Source organism: Scomber japonicus, chromosome 10 (genome assembly GCF_027409825.1).
Source record: "Scomber japonicus isolate fScoJap1 chromosome 10, fScoJap1.pri, whole genome shotgun sequence".
Lineage (NCBI taxonomy): Eukaryota > Metazoa > Chordata > Actinopteri > Scombriformes > Scombridae > Scomber > Scomber japonicus.
Window position 1 is genome coordinate 18,111,138 of NC_070587.1, and position 21,323 is coordinate 18,132,460.

General features: G+C 39.5%; 2 protein-coding genes across 3 annotated transcripts in view; both read right to left on the reverse strand.

The window, feature by feature from the left end:
• Positions 1–99: 99 nt before the first annotated feature.
• LOC128366361 (double-strand-break repair protein rad21 homolog A-like) lies at positions 100–8,839 on the reverse strand. Of its 2 annotated transcripts, none has more exons than XM_053327045.1 (14): positions 8,713–8,839; positions 6,026–6,213; positions 5,518–5,647; positions 5,147–5,246; positions 4,874–4,980; positions 4,492–4,689; positions 4,236–4,361; positions 3,914–4,039; positions 3,420–3,643; positions 2,753–2,906; positions 2,438–2,583; positions 2,044–2,217; positions 1,353–1,436; positions 100–1,053 (listed from the first exon to the last, which is right to left on the reverse strand). In XM_053327045.1, the coding sequence occupies exons 2-14, from the start codon at positions 6,167–6,169 to the stop codon at positions 862–864; spliced, it is 1,905 nt and encodes a 634-aa protein (XP_053183020.1). In that variant the 5' UTR covers positions 6,170–6,213; positions 8,713–8,839; the 3' UTR covers positions 100–861. The 2 variants fall into 2 exon arrangements, with proteins under 2 accessions (XP_053183020.1, XP_053183019.1); XM_053327044.1 differs by lacking the exon at positions 8,713–8,839 and adding an exon at positions 8,276–8,506.
• Positions 8,840–13,004: 4,165 nt separating this feature from the next.
• The window catches only part of LOC128366364 (exostosin-1a-like), a 39,975-nt gene continuing 31,656 nt past the window's right edge, over positions 13,005–21,323 (reverse strand). The window contains exons 5-11 of the mRNA XM_053327050.1: positions 20,156–20,288; positions 19,359–19,477; positions 18,560–18,649; positions 17,340–17,429; positions 16,993–17,153; positions 16,689–16,860; positions 13,005–16,202 (exon numbers count right to left, since the gene is read on the reverse strand). Of these exons, the coding sequence (XP_053183025.1) occupies positions 16,017–16,202; positions 16,689–16,860; positions 16,993–17,153; positions 17,340–17,429; positions 18,560–18,649; positions 19,359–19,477; positions 20,156–20,288 (951 nt within the window). The 3' untranslated portion in view covers positions 13,005–16,016. The remainder of the gene's footprint in view (positions 16,203–16,688; positions 16,861–16,992; positions 17,154–17,339; positions 17,430–18,559; positions 18,650–19,358; positions 19,478–20,155; positions 20,289–21,323) is intronic.

Genomic DNA, 21,323 nt, shown 5'->3' on the forward strand with positions numbered 1-21,323 from the left:
TCCAGTGCTGTGGAATCACACCCACAAATACCACCATAACCATTAATGTAAATTTTGGCACCATTGATACTATAAATAAGTAAATGTCCAGTTACCAAGTACTTAAAACACTTTATTTCAAATCTTTACAGATGTATCACAACTAGAACTTACCCGAAGACTACAAAGGTGGGATACTGAACTTAACTGTAACAAGTACATTGCCTAGTTAGATAATGCAAAAAGGTGAACAAGCATAAACGTAAAGTACAAAAGAAAAATATTACATGAAATTTAACTGATAAACTGCCTGAATTATACATCTGAGACATGATATTTAATGCCAGGTGAGCTTTACCAATCGTCTTTTTTGACAGATTAACCTTTTTGTTTATCAAGTGCAACACGGAGGAGGTGGGAGAGGTTACACTTCTGAGCAATAAAAACAGTACCTTTCCATAACATGTATAGAGTCAATACGGGATTTCATGTGAAAATACAGGGCAATCTGCATTATTCCATGTGAGTGGGGCAATGGTACAAAATGTATGGAATGAGAAGACAATGGAAATTTAACTTATAAAATAAGGAAACAAAATGAAGCAAAGCTTACAAATTGGTGACTGAAAAATGTTGTTTTATAAATATAATTGTTTAACATTCTTCCTCTCTCCATTTGAACCAAATGAATACTGCATGATTCCATCTGTAGTACAGTAAAATGTTTTTTTTTTTTAAAGTTTCCAACCCATTCCCCATTACTCCCACCCCTTACCCAGAGAAAAAAAATGGGCTGACAGGAAAACACGAAATAAAAAGGCAAAAAGTTGAGTAATTAAAAAAGTTTGTCTGTTGCAAGCAGAGTGTTTGTTCTTCCAATGTCTAGATAAGGTGGAATCTTGGTCCAGCGGTGGCGATGATGTCGCTGTAGGGCTCAGTCTGGGTGACCTCGATGGCTTGCTGCTTCTTGAGGACCAGGAAACTGTAGAACTTGGCAGCTGCCTGCTTCCTGTTGTTGTTCCGGCACAATTCAAGCAGGCTGACTGAGTCTGCTCCTGTCTTAGCCATGACGCGCTGCGGGAACAGAAGCTCAAAAGGTCAGTCTCAGTTTTTTTTGTTTTACCCAAAGTGGTCAATTAAATAAATGATGCTCATCTCCCCTCATTTTCATCACTAGGGGAGCATATACACTAGGTCAGGAAGCTGGGTTCCCACACAAGATGCTTTACCAGTTTAAACATATGCTGAACTGTTTTGCATATGGAAGATGAATGAAAGGAACATAGTGTGTGAAATCTGCACACCAAATTTTACATATACTATGAAATATTTGTTTTCAAAATAATTGCAACATGTCAACAGTATTTTTGTACCTGGAGTCCGTGTAGCATCTGCTGGGTTCTCTTGTTCCATCTCTTCTCCTCCTGGTCCTGGTCTCCAGCCTGGCCATCCTCTTCCTGAAAACAATAGTCATCAGCATCAACTGATCCAGCCTCACAGCAATACAGTCACATTTCTTTTCAAAAAGATATTTCCTTCAGAGTTTCCCATACATTTACTAATTTGTGGCACCCTGCCACATATTGATTTTCTATTTTTGGGGCTGCACGTCACACTTTCACTCTCTCATAAACAAATGCCAAAAGATTATCTGAGAATAGCACAATGTAACACCCTCCACTACAGTAGATGGCACCATACATCTTCAATGTTCATTTGCGGTCTGCCGGTAAATGCAAAGCAGAAGAGAATGGGTGTAGATTGTTGTTGCAAAGAAGACGGCCGGCTGAATCAATTTGGTGATCACGCATGTTTAGTATCATGTGCCTGATGCATTCAATATAACTGATAAGTTAGTTTATGTTCTTAACACAATCTCAGAGACCCAACTGCTGCATGTTAGCTAGAGATACACTGATACTGATACTATTGGTTTTTCCTTTTTGAGTGTTTTCTCTTGTTTTACTTTTGAGTCTAAACTGATGAAAAGAAGCACCGCTATTAAATGACTACATAAAAAAGTTTCCAATATATAGTTCAGAAAAAGCAATTATTTCTCCCCACCTCTTCTTCGTCGCTGTCGTCCTTCTTGTCTTTGCTCTTCTCTCCAAGCAGGTCAAGTTCAGGAACAAGCTGGGTGAGGTTGATGCTCTCCTCTGGGGGCAGATCCACCTGAGGCATGTCTAATCTAGACAAGTCTGAGCGGTCAGCCACCTGCTGCTGCTCCAAGGGAGCCATCTGAAAGACAGAACAGGGTCATCAAGGCTATGTCAAGACTCTCTACATCATTTATAACTGATTAAAGTCATTTACTGTCATTGTTCTATATCAGAGGAGACTGACATGATTGGGTTATGGCTCTGCCACTTAATTATAAATCAAATGCCATTATAGGCCTTTCAAATTCTACATTTTGTCATCATTTTCAATGTGATGACAAAAGAACTTGAGTACTCACAGGAAGGGTGCTCTCTTTATCGAGGGTCTTGCGTTTGACACCACGGGGAGTGGAGGGAGGAGGCATAACTGTCTCATCCAGGGTTGTCCTACTGCCTTCCATTGCTGAGGCTGCAAGCATACTTGGCTCCTCCATGATAGTCTGGTCTGAGGGACAGATCAGGGAGTTTGTTAAAAGAAATGCCAAAGTGAACAGTTTTATTTACTGACTGATACTCTCTCAGGATGTCAGCTGTCAGTTTCTTTCACTCGCTCACACACAACCGATGACATGTCCGCAATATGACCTCCTCTCATCTACTACTGCATGACTTACCAATAACGTCTCTGTGCTGACTCATGACCTCCTCTCTAGGCACCTCTGGGTTCTCCAGCTCTTTGAGGAACTCATCCAGACTGTCTGCCTCACCGCCCTTTCTCCTCTTTCTCAGCTCATCTGGCACCAGAGGCGTCAGGCAGCGTGTGAACATCTGACAGAGAGTGACGTTTGGAGAGAAATATGATTAATAAATAAATGAATGAATAAAATACCTTTATGTCAAGCTTGTGGTTCAATAAAAAATGTTAAGGACTGGTGAAAGACAAAAGAAAAAGAGGTCTGCTAAATTATGCAGACACAGTTTTCATTCAGTATTCTGGAGGGTGTATGTGGGTGTGAAAGGATAGGGAAAAGAGGCAGTCAAAACCAGTCATTTCTTCCACCTCCTCTTCTTTCAATGTTCTCATTTTAAAATCCCACAACCTGAACAGAATGTCAATGAAAGACACATTATAGATTTAATGTCTCTCCCGACCATTAACCAGTGTCTAAGTCTGACCTACTTGGAGAATCAGACCTTTGCTGCGGTTTGCTGGCTAACATTCTCCAAGTTGTAATATTGCTTGTAAGTGATTTCAGACAGACGGCTGACAGTTTTAGTATGTTCTCAAATAGTTAGGGGTGGATGTGTACACGCACAAATAATATATCAAGTATTTGTCACCTTGAGCAGCCTCACGTTCCAGAGAGGCTGAGCAGGAAGAGAGAAGAGCTTCTCAACTCCTCCAGTCTCCTTCCACATCATGAGCTTCTTAGTGGGAGGGGCGAGGTCCAGGGTGGTAACGATGTCCGAGTAGTCAGACAGCTGGGCTCTGATGGTCTTGCTGTCCAACTCCTTCACGCTGTCCACGATCAGCTTCCTCTTACGCTTCGCCTTGGTCTCTTTCACTGGGGAGAGTAAAAATAAAAAACTTGATTACTATCACCATCATTACTATTACATCACATAGTTGTAAGGCGTATCTTGTATTAACACAATGTTGGTCCAAGTCTTGATGGTAAATACAGAAGACATAAAACAATATAGATCACAAAATCCCTAACTGAAGTACTGAAACAAATTAAATACTGAATTTAGTTTGAAATGGGGTGGGGAAAGTTTTCTTTTGAGGAAAAAAAAGCCTTACATCTCTACAGAAAGGTGAGGGAAACTCTTACCAGTGATGTCGATGGGCTCCAGGGCAAAGGCGTCCTCCTCGTTGTGAACCAGTGTCGTCTGTTCTGTCTGGTCAGCCATAGCTGGCAGTGGCTCTGCTGGACCGGAGTCTGGGCTGTCTGGACCCGCTAAACACACAAATTGAATATTAGTGCTCTTTAAATACTCAAAATGTGCACTCCACCTATAATGGCACATGACTAAGCAGGTTTTCCAGTTCATCTCTGGGATGTGTACTCAATTAAACAAGTGGTTGAGACCGTTTGTCACAAGTCTATCCTGTTTCATATCTTTTGCATGAAGGAACCACTTTGCTTTACTTACGTGACTGGAGGTTGTCAAAGTCATCCTCATCATCTCCATGATCTGGAGGCATCATGACACTCTCTGTGATGGCTGGAGGATCATCAAAAATACCACCTCCGTCTTCAGAGCTCAGTAGCTTATCAACTGAAAAAAAAAATCACAAGTCATTTAAACGGACCATCATTCTTTATTACTCTCGAATAGATTTCTCACAGAAAAGCTATTACAGTTGTGCCATATAGTGTACTATTAGAATCAATAAAGACGTGCTCACCAAGCATTCCTCCGTCACTGTTGCCCATGGAGCCGTCCCCAAAGTCATCATACTCCATGTGGTTGGACTTGTCAGGGAGATTAGCTGGACCAGGCTCAGCCTCTAGCAAAAGGTTAGAGGCTGTGGCACCATGCATGATATCCTCCTCAAATGTGCTGGCATCACGCATCATCTCCCGGTCATCCATACCAAAGTCAGCTGAAGAGTACAGGAAGTTATCATTAATATTTGTCTTTTTTTCTTTTACACAACAATTCTGTTATCCTGAATTTAATGGTATATCTAAAATGCACCTGGTGAAATTTAACATGACATAGAAATGTTTTATCTAGTTATACATATGTGGACGGTGGTGTTAGTGTATACATTAGTTATGTCGTACCAAAGTCATTGTCCTGCAAGAGGCTGAGGTTGCCAACATCTTCCCTCATGGTGATTTCTTCTACTCTGCTCTGGTTCAGGGTGAACTGCTGGGCCACATCTATATCACTGTGGAAAGAACAGAAAAAAAAAGACAGAAGGGTTGAGTACAATAGTGTAAGCTGAATCACCTCTAACCAGTGTCAGGAGAGTCTCACCATACAGACCAACTGATCTTTATTAAATGCGGTACATGAAGAGACAACATGAGATCAGTAGATTGTAATGAACTTACTCCAAATCGGGGAGTGGCTGATCGAAATCATGGAACTCCTCGGGTAAGGTGATGGCATTGTAGGCTGCCTCTCTGTTTTCCTCAGGTAAATCCACCACACCTAAAGACAGATACAAACAGCACTGCTGTTACACCACAGAACTGTACTCCATGTTGCTAGGCCTCACAAAATATAACCGTACCACGTCAGTACCACTGCAAAATTTAAGAAATTTCTACAATCACATAAAACACAGCTGGTAAAAAACTGGAAAAAACCAACACAAACACCATTAGTTTTTCTATTCTTTCAGTACAGAAATATGCACAAACGTCGAACTCACAACGATATGCAATTAATATGTTTATTAATAGCACAAATGTCTCCTTACCTGGTCTAAAAGCCATTTTGATCTTGATAAAGGCTTCATTACAGTCAGCAAGCAGGTACTTGGCCTTCCTGTGGTAGATTCTCACCACCCCAAGGAGCAGGTGGCCTGACGTACGCAATGCCATCTTCACCTAAGAGAAGCCATTAACAAGAAACTTTAAGACAGTGTAAAAACATGATTATACTGTTATGAGTGCAAACTAACATTATACAACAACAAAGTACTCCAAATCAGAGCAAGATAGCAAAAATAAACTAAATCATCAAGATATGGGAATACACAAGTTTTAAATCAACAGAAATGCTGTGTTTAACTGTGCAAGCTGCAAGCAAACGTTGTGTTCAGTTTCCTTTAATCAACTTTGCTTCAAATGTTGGCAGAAAAATGTGACATTCCTATTTTTCTTTATTGAGATGTAACAATAACAGCAGGAGAGAGACATGCTGAGAGACCAGCCTGCCAAGGAAACAGAAGGCCATCACATGAATAACCAGAAAGCAGAAATTACCTTGGGTGAGATGATGCTCTCCACACTGCTCTCCAAGTTGCATTCGAATACATGGGCCTTGGTCAGCTTCTTGTCCCAATGGGCCGCTAGCCAGATCTTGGCCAGCGGCCCACGTTTGCTGAGGACAAAGTGGGCGTAGAACATTGCCCTGGTTCCCCTGGCTCACACACACACTGGGGTAACTTCACCTGAGAAGAGATCAAACATTTACATAACCAAATTCATACTGTGCCATTAGAAAAACATAATTACAACATATAACAAAGAAAAGCAAATAGCCCAGGCTAATACTAGCCTGTATGCTCCTGAGCTCTTTTCACCAACAAACCACTGGCATTATTCTACAAGGACCTTTGACCCTCTTCTTGGAAGAATTGTTCGAAGTTAAAACAAATGTCCCTTTTTTTAATATAGTCAGGACAGAATTTGGGATGGCCGTTACAAAAGCTTCAATTTAGCACATTTTAGATATCGAAGACATCTTAGATTCATATTCCTAGCTTATGTTTTGATGGTGTCCTGAAGTAATCCTCATTATTTCCGAACACTTTCCACAATCTGCCTGTTCCGCTAGCATCAAATTAGCCCCAAAGCACAATACTTCTACCATCATGCTTGACAAAAAGTACACTGTTCTTAAAGTTTTTTTGTTTTGTTTCATTCCCCCACATGATTAGCAACTAACTTGACATGTATTTTGAAAAAGGGGCTTCTTTCTAGCATGGCAGCCCTTGTCATAGTGAAAGTCAGTGACACCTGTGTTCCAGTAGCCTAGAAGTCATGGCTGACCTGTTTTTGGTGGTGATGGCAGAAAGGGACTCTTGGATTACATTTCATCACCTGAACCGATTCTCAGCACAGGGTGGCAGTTTAGGTTTTATTCCAGACGATGGAAAAGAAACCACTGTTACTGCTACTTTGTACTTACAAACAATTCCTGACTTGCTCTGAGATTGCCCCAAGACATTCTGACTTGTGTAAATCTATTATATGCTTTCTCAGTTCTGAACTAACCTCCTTGGAGGTTACCACTGTGACTGAGTCACTGTTTGTGACTCAATCTAATGCCTGCAATCAAATACGCCATATTTATATATGTAAAAGGGAAGTTACCAACTGTAATCAATCACAATCACTAAGAGGAAGCAAGATCAAGGTTTTTATGCCACCAATTAGGATTGAACAATTAATCTCATTTTATCAAAATCAATCTACAATTTATCACATTTTCAGAAGAGACAAATAGATAAACCAAATGTTTTTTTTTGTTTTTTTTTTATGAAGCAGGGTTAAAGAAAACCCATTCAACACAGTATCATCTCTAACATTTAAAAGTAGCAAACAGTGTTTAATTACAATCTCGTTCAGCAATACCATCTTTGGTATCTCTGACTATCACAATATGGGGTGAATTGGCTTATAAAGAAAAAATGACTTATAGTTACATAGAGCTGTTTCTAGATTACAGCAAAAGTCAATGTTTAGTATTGATAACAATATTATATTTTCTACTTGAATTGTGAAAGAGACAACAATGATCGTGGCTGAATATCCTGTTAAAAACGCCACTGGTCAAATAATGTTATAGTAATCCAGTGATGAACCAACACTGCCCTCACCATTACATGTTATTGTTGACATGCTAAGTGTATTTATTTAAAATGAGTGCAACCTCGGCTAATGAATGAAGCCAAAATAATATGGTCGCACAAGCCACAACAGATCTAACAAAGCAACACATTGTTTTCTGTGTAATTAAACACTTTTCTTAGCAAGTTGGTCAACAACGGAAAGATGGGGAATATTAAGCCAGTATGCGGGTTAGTTTTAATTTTGATAACTTTATTTTTTAAAGTAACATTAGCCTACAAATTATTTGACAAAGATTAACAAAGGTTTACGATGTCTCTAAAAAAACTTTTTGGTTAAGATAATACGCGGACGTTAGCTAACCTTATAGCGTATAACTGTACGCACTTTGTCTTTTATTACGTTACATTTAATTCACCTAAATCGTTGCTCAAAATTAGTAAGATATAGCCGAAACAGGACATTAGTAAAACATAACATTTTCTCGAAACAAGCGCTGACTTCATTCAAGTTCCGCCTATTTCCCAGTCAGCAGTGCAAACACTGGAAATGCACATGTTCGTCTAACGTAACGTTTTAATACGTTTCTTACTCCAATCAATCATACATGTTTATAACGCACACATATACGCAAGTTAGTTAAAGTAAAATTACAGTTACCTGCGTCTCATGCAGAGTAATACTAAAAGCGCCAACGCGTTGGTAGATGCCAGTAAATAGTCGGCGCCATCAAGTGGGATGAACCAAAATTAGCCGCCAGCTAGCGTAAACTACAAAAGGAGCAATGAAACCGTGTGAAGCACAAATGTGTACGTTACTGGGTTAACTTGATGTTACTTAAAACGGTCTGTAAAACGACGGAGAGAAATAAAGTTCGCCCACGAAAAAAGTAAGTAACCAAAGTATGGAGAAACAAGGCACTCGACGAAGCTGCTCATACTTTTTCCCTCTAGCAGCTCAACTGTGTTGTTAGCTGGCGGCTAACGGCTGCTTGTACTGGGAAGGCCGCGGCGAATAAACTCTACCGTGCATGCTCACTTCGTCTTATAAAATACACCAAACAACGCGTACATAATTCCGCTGCGAACCTCACTTACCGGCAGTTCCCCCTTTTTACACTGAAAATCCAATAATTATGTGATTTCTCCAAGCGAGCTCTCCCCTGCTGTACTCATTAAGACAGCCAAGATGGCGCCAGTCGCCTTCCTCCCGCTCAGCGCTGTCCTTTTAAAATCGGCAGGATGTTTACAGTCAAAAATGGCGGAGGAGGAGTCTGCTGACACCGCTGACACTGACAGACAGCCCGCTGTGAGCTAGGAGAGGCGACTGGGGGCGCTGTGGCACAGTGCTCACCACCGACGCGGCCAAATCAATAAACATAATTATGAAAATACAACCTAATAAACATGCGTATCATTAAAAAAAAAAAAAAAAAAATTAGTATGCAGGCACAAACAACAGGCTATTTTTAGCTTGACTGCATATTATTCAATCAATAACATTATTATTCAGTATGTGTTTATATGATGTATATGTATGTTTATAGTATATTTATACTGTGTGCTTAAATTAGGTCTGTGTTTACATTTAATGTCGTGTGTTTATATGGTGTACATTACTTTGGGCTGAATTTTAATCGTCTATCATGGCTTAAACTAAATTACTTTTTTGTATAAGATAAGATAGGCTATTCCTTTATTAGTCCCGTAATGGGGGACTTTGCATTGTTACAGCAGCGGTGGACAGCAAAATAGAATATAAGAGCAGAAAAGAATAAAGAACAATAAATAATAAGTACAAAAACAATAAGAACAATAATAGTAACAAATATGTAATAAAGATAATATTGGTAATATTGGTATTGAGTGGTAATATACCAGAGGTGATATTCTTATTGCACAGTTTAAAGTGAAGTGTATTTCTTTGCATAAGCAGGGAGACGATAATGTGTATGTGACATATACAGGTTATTACTGAGTTACTGTATTAGCATATCTCTCTCTCTCTCTCTCTCTCTCTCTCTCTCTCTCTCTCTCTCTCTCTCTCTCTCTCTCTCTCTCTCTCTCTGTGTGTACCAGGTATTCCTCATGTTGTGGACTTGTCATCTTTTTGGGAACAAAAACCAAGTCTCCCTAACATAAATCCTTCATTCTAAAGTCAAGGTTATTTCTGGGTTATATTAAGGTTAGGGTATGGGTTATGTTTAGGCATGTATTGGTTATGGTTTAAGGTTAGTATTCCTCTGAAGTGATGGAAACACAACTGTGTGTGTTCAATGCAATGCAGAGAGTGCATTTTTTATGGGGTATGTTTGTTTGACTACTCTACCCAATTGTCCCATCTGGCCTCTAATCTTCTGAAAACAACAGGGCCCATGTGACACCATTTTGTTATCCAGGCCTGTTGTTAATCACATCCTGTACATCACCAGTACAGCCTAAAACAAACGGTGGTCTCCCAGCAGACGTTTTGACACATCATAGCAGGAAAGGCACATGTGTAATAAATAACACTGATTATTAAGTCCAGTTAATACCGGTGTGTCCCAGTTCTAGGCAGTATATTGTACATGCTGTCTTTGCTGGCATAGTTTATGGAGGGACACTTCAATGGAACACAGCCATCGTTAACATTATTTGGTACACCTGTGCTTTCTGCCTATTATAAATCAAAATGTTTGCTGTGACAAAAGGCCACCGCAGCCAGCCAGACAAATTCAGTCCTTCCAGAAAAAATAGGAAGTGGATATCCATGCAGACAACACTACCAATCACTATATCCCAAACAGTATATATCAGATACAGAGATAAGGAGAAACATGCCTGGCAGAGTGACTTTCTCATCTACAATCAAATTGCAAAATTGGTATGCAGTAAAGCGGATTTGTCTCATAGACTGCAGCATCTGTTGCACTAGAACTGCTGCCAGTTGAGCATGTTTATGATTTACCAGCAGCAGGGCTCAGTATTACTGTGTAGGGAGTGGGCTGTTAGATAACTGAGGTAGTGCTCACATTTCATTAAAGTAATGTTAAGTTTTATTTTTTATTATCAGCATGGTGCGAGAGTTGATTCATCAATATCTATCAGGTTGTACTCAATGAACGCTCATGCATAGCTGGATATTTGTGATGATGATATGAATGGAAAACAAGATAAAGTCACCATAAAGGCACTTGAGCTGCCTCGTAATGTATCATAGTCACATTTTAAGAATGTGATCCAAAATATTTCTCCCACACATTTCATATTATTGCAGAAGTTAATAAATTATTGATCATTACTGAACACAATTTCACAATTCATAAACATAATGGTTTTAAATGTAAAACTGGAGGGAGACTTTCAACATATTGCATCACTGATACATGGGGAAATCAAGTCAAGCCATTTTTGCATAGATATGTAATGCCGCAACATACACAGAGATGAGTGTACAACACATTTTGACACAATGCTGCACAGTCATGTCAGGGTGGTGACATAGTTTTGGGCTCCCCATCTGTTAAGCAAGATCATTTTTATATCCATGTTGTATGTTTTCTGTCTGCTTTAATCATTTGGCTGATAGTATACCAACGTACCACTGATGCTTTAATGTTTGACATGAGCAACTTGGTTGAAGTACAAGGCATTAGTCACGAATCCTGGCCATGCATGCCAAAACAGAGGTGTATCATTATCTAACAGCTGTATGAAAGAAAATGTCTACTGAGGCACACTGATATGAACACACAAACACACTCAGGGCAGATGTGGGCTAAAAAGATGTTTATCTCGGCAAATACTGATTGGAGAATTAGATTCCTTTAATCCTGTGAAATGAATTGTTTCTGGCTAATAGTGCCATAATGTGCCTAATCTTAATGCGTTCAATTATGCCACCACGGGGAGCCCCTTCTGCTCTTCTGTAATATAACTGTCCCTCCGGCTCTGTGTGACATTCAGTGGTGGTTTCACTCTTTCAGTCTATTAGTTACTCAGCCCTTTTATGCTTCGTGCATGTTAAATATACAATTTGTCGATATATAAAATAAATTCAGAGATACATTCTTTTTTATTAATCATCATGGTTTGAAAATTCATATCTAATGACCTTTAGTCCCTTGACAGTCATCATCATGATACAATATCACTGACAATAAAGAGCTGAAATGGAGGGGAAAATTTTCCTCCTAACTATAGTTAGATGTATGAAGCAATACTCCAAACATCGTTCCAAAGGGGAATCTGTGGTGACAGCATCATTTATCATAGGGTGTGACTGAGCTAAAATGCTCCAAATAAAGTTCGCTCCAACAGACAGATGCTAACATATCGACATTACTGATTGAACAGGGTGAGTTAGTGTTAGGAGACCTAATGCGAATGGAAAAAAAAAAAAAAAAAAAAAAAAACTTTCATCTGTCTGAGTGTATCTTCAAACATTTCACTTTGCATACTGCAGTGCTGTGTGATGTGAAATTGTTTTTTTTTTAAAGAAAGAAAAAAAAGCAAAGAACATTATCAGACTTGGCCCCCAAGTCACAGCACTTAATACAACAGCAGGGGACACGCCTAACTTGCACGCATGCTGAAATCCATCTCCACTGCAGATACACATCTTATCAATAAGAGATGTTTGAAATCATTAGCATACCCTTAAATCACACAAGCAGACCCCTTCTCTCTCTCTGCTGCACCAGTATCTCAAAACACTGATCATAGGCACTTTTGCTCAGTGCAGTCAGAACTCGTTTTAATCGAAAATCATTTATCTCCACTTACTCCATGCATTTGAACATCTGGCTCTAGAAACCATACAGAGAGGAGATGGAGGATGTGGTCTTCTTATGTCTGGCCAAATGGTTTTCCTGCACTAGTCCAGCTTTAACATTCTGCACATCTTTTTGCTTTCACTAGTAGGGTGTCTGTGTGTGTGTGTGTGTGTGTATATATTCTGGGGGTAGCAATCCCTCTCTCCCATAGCTGTTGCTCCAGCTGAGTTGGCAGCGCTCTTGCACCATGGGATCATCCTGGATAGATGCTGTTATTTATGCAGCGTGTCTAAACCAATCATCCTGACACAGATTTATGTAAACACAGCAGTTTCTTGGCATTGGATGAGGTTCACACATGGACAAGGAGGAAGCTAAAGGTATTATTTAGTTTGGCTCTCCCTCATTGGATGCAGCACATAAACCTAACCTGCAAAATATGTTTGGGAAGCCTGAAAACTGGATTGCCAGCAGGTGAGACAGGAAGACGTGGTGAAAGGGGACATTACTTAGTATGTATATAGGCAAGTATGTTTTTCACAGCAGTGATTCAAATTTATTCGGAAGACCACAAGATACCAGTAGAAAAACATTTTTGAAAGACCAAAAACACACAGACACAATCATTTTATATCAAACATTTTATTTGTTGATTTTTTTTTGTTTTGTTTTTATAAAATTCTTTTACAAAATTGCGATTTTTCCTCTATCTTTCCATTTTAATCTCTATAAAATTAGGGTCTGAAGTTACGGAAGAGAGTGAGGGAAGCAGGCAGAGATTCAGTCGAGAAACAATCCTTTCTGATAAATACTGTGCGTTTATGCATGTGAGAATTATGTATGACATGTATTACTATACCTGAGACAACCACAAAGTGGAACTTAGCAAGTATAATAATACAAGGTAGTCAGCGTGTCAGTGAGAGTCAAACAAGACGTTGAAAAGATTTCCTACAACAGAAAAGGAAGGAATGTCAGTAACAAATGTGTGTCAATAAGTCTTAGTAGTGTTCCAGTGTTAAACAAAATCATTTAGGGAGCCGGTAGGAGTTACTGGATACAGAAAACAAAAAATAACCTACTGTGAAATGAAAACAGAGACCAGTTTCTTGCACAAGGCAGATGGGGGAAAAAAACAACCTCACAAGTGTATTTTCTTCTGAAGGCACATCAATATATAACCCCCTGCCCTCTGAGACAACACAAGGGAAGAAAAAAGAAAAAGATAGAGAAAATGTTTTCTTAAATATTGCACCTAGTTCAATTCTGAAATGTGATTCTGTTTACAACCGTATTCACTTGTCTTGATAGTGCTGTGTTTAGTAATACTAGGATTGTTTATTTGCTGTCAGCACATTCTCAGTGATGAAAAACACCATGCAGCAACTTCCTCACACATACACCCGTCCCCTTCCTTTCCCTCCCCCTCTTTCTCACATATTACTTTCTTATAAAGACAGGAAATACTTAAACAAAGCAAATAAATATGGGAATGCATGGCATTCCTCATATCAGAGATGAAAATAAAAACAAAACCAGAAACAATCTATTGGCACATATTGGGGTAAAGTGTACAGGTTTGCGAGGCTTACCAAAGTTGTTTTAATTTCCACCAATATAAAGCTGAAGCTGCTAACTGAGGTGTGGTGACAGGTGTGGTCAGACTCCTCATTGACTTGATAGGGACACATCGTGGACAGTTAGTTCAACTTTAACTTGATGATGCACAGTGATTTGAAAACATGGGTGCTCATTCTAAATGAATCCAATTACATTAACATTTTCCGACAACCTGACATGACATATCAAGACAGAAATATGCCAATTATTCCACTCACCCAGCAGACAAAACCCAATTTCATCTTTTCCTAAAAAACTTGGCGGTGGATGTATAGATTTGCAATACAAGAGATATGCGTGTCAGATTTAGAAGAACATGCAGACACTGATCAAGATGTCATTCATGAGACAAACTAAATTAAACAACATGCGTCTCAACATGTTGGATTTACATTTTGCAGCTTGAATGTGGCCCAAGTAGAGTAGCACATTGCAAATCTGACTCTAGCAGAGATGAATGGCTGCTTAAATCTGTGAAATGCAAATTGGTATTCTGCAAATACACTGGAACTTTCTGCTAGGCCTTTTCTACAGTATCTTGATGAGAACTCTTGTGTATTCAGTCATATTTGCTCATAAGGAGTGGGGGAAATATAGTAGTCTAACTGACTATGATACCAACTTTGATTTAGAGTGATGTCAGTCACCTACACATTGATCTCCAGTTCTCATCAGTGTGTAGTACAGACAAACTTCAATGTCAGTGGACAAAATGAAATTGGGTTTATGGCATAGAGACAATAACTGTATATACTGTAAATATCACTTACTGACCTAACCCCAAAAAAAAAAATCAATTCCCTCGCTTTCACAGTGGCTTGTGTGTCTAACAGACCATTAGTTAGCTCAATTGGCAAGCTCAGCCAAGCTCCCATAACTACCCAAGGCAACTCATATGATCCTCTATTGTTCTTCAGGCCAGCACCTATTCAAGTACCAATTGTTGCTTGTCACATAACCCTGAACAAATATAGGGACACAATGAGGATGTGCTGTGACAATGAAAAGGGACAACAAAAAGTGGGTCCGCCCATAGAATTTACTCAGGTGGATACTAGACAGTTATATTATTTACCAGGAAATTATTTGTACAGAATGGCACATGATTACGATTTTGTTTGTTTCATTTGAATCAAAATACATTTTCCTTAAACTTCAGTGACACGTGAATGCTGACCTGAAGAAGAAGTTACTACAAAGATCCATAATTCCATCAATTATAAAGAAAATCACAACTCATGAATAAAACATAACAGAAAGCAGCAAGACCAAGGTGCTTGTCCTGCACCGTGTCTTTCTTTTTTTTTTTAACCCCAAACTCCCAAGATAGTGACGCCACTGGATAAAACTTGAGGCACTGTGAATGTCAGATCAACTATTATAACTCAGTTCTGTGGTTGAGGGGTTGTCATTCCTGCTATTTGTTTTTGTTTTTTTTTAATTAAGACATTACAGAGAGTGTAGTGCTGGCCACTCATTCACCGTATAAAAAAAATAGCTAAACACATCCAAAATAGTGTTATCCTCTTCATAGTCGTAATTATCAATAATATCCTGTCAGCAAAAACTTTCATGAACCTGTGCATAGTGTACAGTCTTTTATAGCGGGTTGAAGTTTGGGAGTGTTTTGCCACTGTTGGGACACTGAAGCAGCAAGCTATGACTTCCAACTCAATGACTTTAGCCGCTTCAGTTCAAAGCAGTTTTAAGTCATCAGGTGTCTTTCAGTGGGTGGTAGTCACAGTAGGACCTGTGTGCTCAGCTAACCCCCCCCCCCCCCCCTTCAATACACACAAGAGAAAGGGGCAGAAAGGAAGTATGAAGGACATAACAGAGGAGACCAACAGATGTGGTGTCCTCTACATCTGTTCTAGTTTCTTGTTCCTCCGCTCCCCCGCTGTACCCAATCCCAGCTGCTTCTCCATTGATCATCCATGCAATCATGGAAAGCCTCTGCGTTTCTCTACGTGTCCGCCCCCTCGCTCCGTCTCCATTGTGTCCAGAGAGCGAGAGGGCTCTGGAAGGTTATAGCCTCTCTATATCCCTGTACTTCTTCCGCAGTATGGACACCTGGTCTTTAAAGAGGACTGGGTCCAGCCTCATCTGAGAATGGACCAGGGGCATGGTGCCAAACCAGCTGGCAAACTTGTTCATGCAGGTCTGACGCTGGGCAAAGTGGTCCGGGTCGGCCCAGCGAGACGCCCGGGAACTCTGGGAGGGGGTAAAGGAGGATTGGGATTGAATGGGTGGGTGGTGAGAGGATATATAGGAAGGATATCGAGTGATGGTAGAGAGAGAATAAGTAGAAGGAGGAATTGTGGGAGAAGGAAAGCTACAGTCAGTGCAACAAAATGAATAATGCATCACCAATTATTCTGACCTTTTAGAGCCTATTGTAATTATTCATGAGTTATTTACTCAGAGCCATATTACAAGAAAACTAATTTCAATTCACAAATGACTGATGACCACAGTGGACTATAGGCTATCAGTGACTACAATAAATCAGGAAAGAAATGGATATCTCTCTGTAGAATCATTGTAGAGAATATATTTCAGAAGAAGGCATATTTAAAAGAAAAGCTAACAGAATTTGTAAAAAGAGCAAAACCACATTAATGGATATTGGTAAGAAAAAAAGGATCCCTAATGCAATGCCTGTTCCATCAGTTTTACAGCATAAATGTTCTGCCTCACCTGTCCCATCATGGTCTCTTTGTATTGTTTCTTCTGGGTGACCTTGATGGGTGGTAGCTTAGAGACGGAGGACACGAGGAAATTCATCAGAATGTCCTCGCAGTTCGACATCTGGTCAACCATAGTCTTCAGACTGGCTGGAAGGTATGTGGTGTACAAGTAGTGGTAGTATCTGAGGGACAGAGTGGGAGTGAGTTGTGTTTTTATTGAACTAAACAGAAATAGAATTACAACAAAAAGGAGTAGAATACAACAGAGAAGCAGAGAGGGGTAAAAACAGCTGTTAATAGAGCAGAGTCAGTACTTGTGATAGATGGCAGCCCCAGTCAGCACCATGGAGTAATCATTGGTCCATTTGGAAGTGTAGCCCCAGCGCTCTTTGTTGCTGTCCCAGAAGTGGCTGCGGGCTGGGTAACCAACAATGCGGTCTGGGAAACTCTGCCACACTGTGAAGGCGAAGTCCACCTGGATCGAGATGAGAGAGAAACAGACAGGGACAGAAAGTTAGAGGGGAGACACAAAGCCAAGAAAGCAGGAACTGATTTTGAGAACTGTTTAAAAAAAAAAAAAGGGGGGCACATAGATACATATAACTGTATACACATTTAATTGATTAAAATTGTGTTTGCTGTAGTTTTCAGGCAGCCTGACCTCTGTGGTGGAGAGCACAGTGTCCTCATCCAGACTGAGTACAGCATCAGTGGGGATGGTGTCGTAGGGCAGAAAGCGGCTGCCTATTACCTGGTGTGATTTGGGAAAACAGACACGCAAGCAAAAAATGTGACAGGTTGCCAGAAGAGAGTAAATCATTTTTTTTCCAAGCAGCTCAACAACAACAATCAATGTATATACAGGACCCATATGAGCACAAGTAAGGTAAAGCTGCCTGACAAGCAGAGCTTCATGTCTGTTTGTGCTTTCATCTTTCTGTGTTAACAGCACAGTCAGCCAAATATACAAGCTGACATAACACCAGTGACAGCAGAAATACACCATTTTACTGATGAGCTAAAACCACGGATAGAAATCTACATGCAGTGGAGTGTGTTACCCTCCCTGATGAGTCCCACAGCTACATTGCTTTTTGGCACATATCTATGCAAATAACTCTATTACAAGTGCTTAGAATCTTGCATTTTTTATATAAAGGGCAGTTCATTTGAAGTACAATGTGCGGGGATGTAACAATAACAGCAATGACATTGTAATCCATACCAGGCACTCAACTTTCACAGCCTTTGCAAAACGGCGTCCTTGCAAGATGAACACTTTCTTTAAAAAAAAAGTAGGTGTCTCGTGTTGCTCTGAAAACTCACTTTTTAATGTTGATTAACAGAGTTTTATTGCTGGTAAATGCCACTGGTTAGCAGTGACCCTCCTCAGTAGCAGCATTTGTACTGCTTAAATTACCTTTGAATTCTTTCCCTCATGTCCTGCCAATATTACAATCAGTCATTCATATTGGGGCAGGGTTGTTGTGAATTTAAATTAAGAGGAATTATGGAGCAGAATTAATCCACATTCTTTGTTTGTGAATTCAAGCCAAGAAAAATTTAATGTCGTAAATAGCTAAATTAACAACCTGCAGTGTCTGAACTCCTTAGTTACAAAGCACCTGAAGCTTGGGCATGACAGCATTTGATGTCTGAGCTGTTTTGCAATGTGAAGAGACCAAAAATATCATTGTCTGTTATTGCCAATTTGGAAAGAAAAGATGAGAAAAGTACTGTTTGTCCAAGCCACTGTCCAGTTTTATATTTTATATCTGTAACTGAATTCAACTGAAGGCTCACAATGCAGGATGTGAAACGGCAGCAGTAACATAGTCTGTTGAGAGAAGGATAAGGCCAAGGTTGTTGGGTTTTTTTTACCTTGCTTTCTATAACAATGACAGGGACTGAGGTGGCAGGCCAGCGGTGCTTGGCAGGAAGAGGCTTGTCACAGTTCCACAAAACTATCACCTGCACAAAGAAAACAAGGTAAAGCTTAGTCATCATTCATATATTGCATGTTCAGATTCATCTGTGCAGCTATGAGATATATGTTAAAACAGTACAATACTTGTCTAGTGTAGCAATATATGTGGAGATCAAAAAAGTCTGTTTCAATTCAAAGCACCATGTTTTACTTCCAATTCATGTAGAAGACAATCACTTCTCTGATGCTACTGGAGATCTATTTTCAGAGCTGTCGCGCTGCCTACAGTTACATGACAGTGACACTGTATTGCTGTAAATGTTAAAACAGAACATTCTGACACCTTCATGCCAGCAGCACAGTCCTAAATCCAGAGAAACAATTCAAATTATTTAGAGATGGCAACATGCCAGAATAATGGGACAGGATTTACTGTATATATGAAAACCACTGCTGATGAAGTAAATATTGCAGTAATAAAAAAAGCAGCATTGTCACTGTTAATATCTTAAACAGCCATTTATAGAGGAAGTCATTTAAATATTACAATTACTGCAAGCAGTTTCAATGTTTGACAGTTAAACAGCATGTCATGGTTTCCTGTCCATTAACATCTGTCCATTAATGTGATATAAATGTATGTGCCAAAATACTGTAAGTTTCACACATCATCTACTCACATCATGTCATTATAGTAGTAGCAGTGAATGCAGATCACAGCTGAGTGATGTTGTGTGTTGGGTTCTGACTTACCTGAGCACAGTACTGGGATTTGGCCACAGCCACAAGCAGCTTCATGACTGGCTGGGACTGGGAGACCAGCGGGGTCACCACATGAATGATAGCTGTAAACTTGGAGTATGGCTTGACACCTGGACAACAGTTAGCAAGTATCAAAAGGGTTAGGGTTAGGGTTAGGCTAGGCAAGGCAGTTTTATTTATATAGAGCATTTCATACACAATGGCAACTCAATGTGCTTTACATAAAACAGAAAAACATGTAATTTGAGAAACAATAAAGGGTTCAAATCTGTCAGCTTAGATTTCTCTACTATCATTTGTACATTAATGCACTTAATGAAATCATTATTAAGACAAAGTCAGCTGCATTACTGTCAAACCTCTTTTTTTTTACCTCATTTACTTAACATACAATGTAATCTAGTTAGGTCTAGTTAGGCTTTTTAAGGAAAATGCAATAGTTAACCAAATCCCCCAGTCAACAACAGGCCTTATATATCGCCAATTAAACAAGCACACATACAACATGGCTGATGTAATTGGTAACTTCCTGTGTCACATATCGCAATGTAATAAAGATATATTGCACAACCTGTGGCAATCTCACTGCTACACATGTTAGTTTATGAGTATTTAACAGCTGCTACATGCCAGCTGTTCCTGTGTTCTGATGAAAAATTAGGGTGAACCATTAATGCAGGGAGTAAATTGAGAAAATGTATTGAATTAAGTATTGTATGAATTTAAGGCTACTCTATGCCTGAAATAAGGTTCTTAGCATGTACGGCGTGCATAAATGATTAACTTACCCAGCTTAGCGTAGTAGAAGGGGAAGTCTCTCAGATATGTAGAGTACTGAGGCAGGGTAAAAAGACCTCCGGGCAGACTGTTCCACATGAGAGTACTCCTTGAGGTGTGCTGCAGCACCCGGTCCTGAATGATCTGCACAGACAGAGGAGGAGAGCACATCTAAATTTAAGCTGTCTGTAAAGTGGTAAATTGACTGCACCAGTCAGATGTTCACAACACTCCTCGTTCCACTGTGAGTCATAGGAAGAAGAATCACAGAGCCGAGCCGAGATGCTCTTATTGTACAACTACAGTGGATAGTGAGTGAAATGTTAGTAGGAAATCAGCTTTGTGCCAATATCCTCCATGCCCTTTCACTTAAAATTAAACAATAATTATACCAGCCACACATCCTGTTTAGAAACTGAGTGCAGACACAGATCCTCCGGCACTTCTCAAATAAACAACTGCAACAATGAGTCACTTTGAATAATCGGCTGTCGTGCAGACTATAAATTAGAAGATCCCATTATGCTGTCATGACCAACTAATTAATAGCTTATTTTTTATTTTCTTTTTATTGTTTTGATGGAGAATTTCCTATTATTTGCCTCTCCTAGTTAAATGATTTCATATTACAATTCACACTGCATCAAAATGTATATTATGTACATGTACTTAGAATTTGTGATTGAGTTTTAGATTGACTACTAAGAATACTGTTGACAGTAACAAACTGTTCTTGGCAAACTACAGAGCCAAAACACAGCTACAACATACCATGCTACAAAATCTTTTTACAAGAGGAAACTATTCATTTATGAAATGGAAACATAGTCATCAAACACATCTTCTCTTGGACTGTGGCGGGTGGTATGTGGAGCACTTTCATGTCCCTGAATCTCAACATTAGTGGTTTTATGAGCTGCAAACAAGAATAACAGCAAACTCTGTTTGTTTTATGCAAAACACCAAGCACTCGTTTCATGTGACCCTGGATGTGATGTGTCTATGTAAAGACTTTTATTTCATGTGGCAGGCAAGGAGTTAAAGATCTGCATTAAACATTAAGGCACTATGCTCATAAACCTTTTACTCTTATAATGAGTATAACACATTTGTTAGTATTTCACTTATGCAGTAATGTCTGAGATAGTCTGTACAGCAAATAAGAACAGAATTAACGTA

Bases quoted from the DNA above. Each gene is read 5' to 3' on its own strand.
- LOC128366361 (XM_053327045.1), bottom strand. From the start codon at position 6,169: ATGTTCTACGCCCACTTTGTCCTCAGCAAACGTGGGCCGCTGGCCAAG. The intron at 2,218-2,437 runs GTGAGTACTCAA...TCTGTCTTTCAG, and splicing joins ATAAAGAGAGCACCCTTCCT to ATGGCTCCCTTGGAGCAGCA. The intron at 1,437-2,043 runs GTGGGGAGAAAT...TATTGTTTTCAG, and splicing joins ACGACAGCGACGAAGAAGAG to GAAGAGGATGGCCAGGCTGG.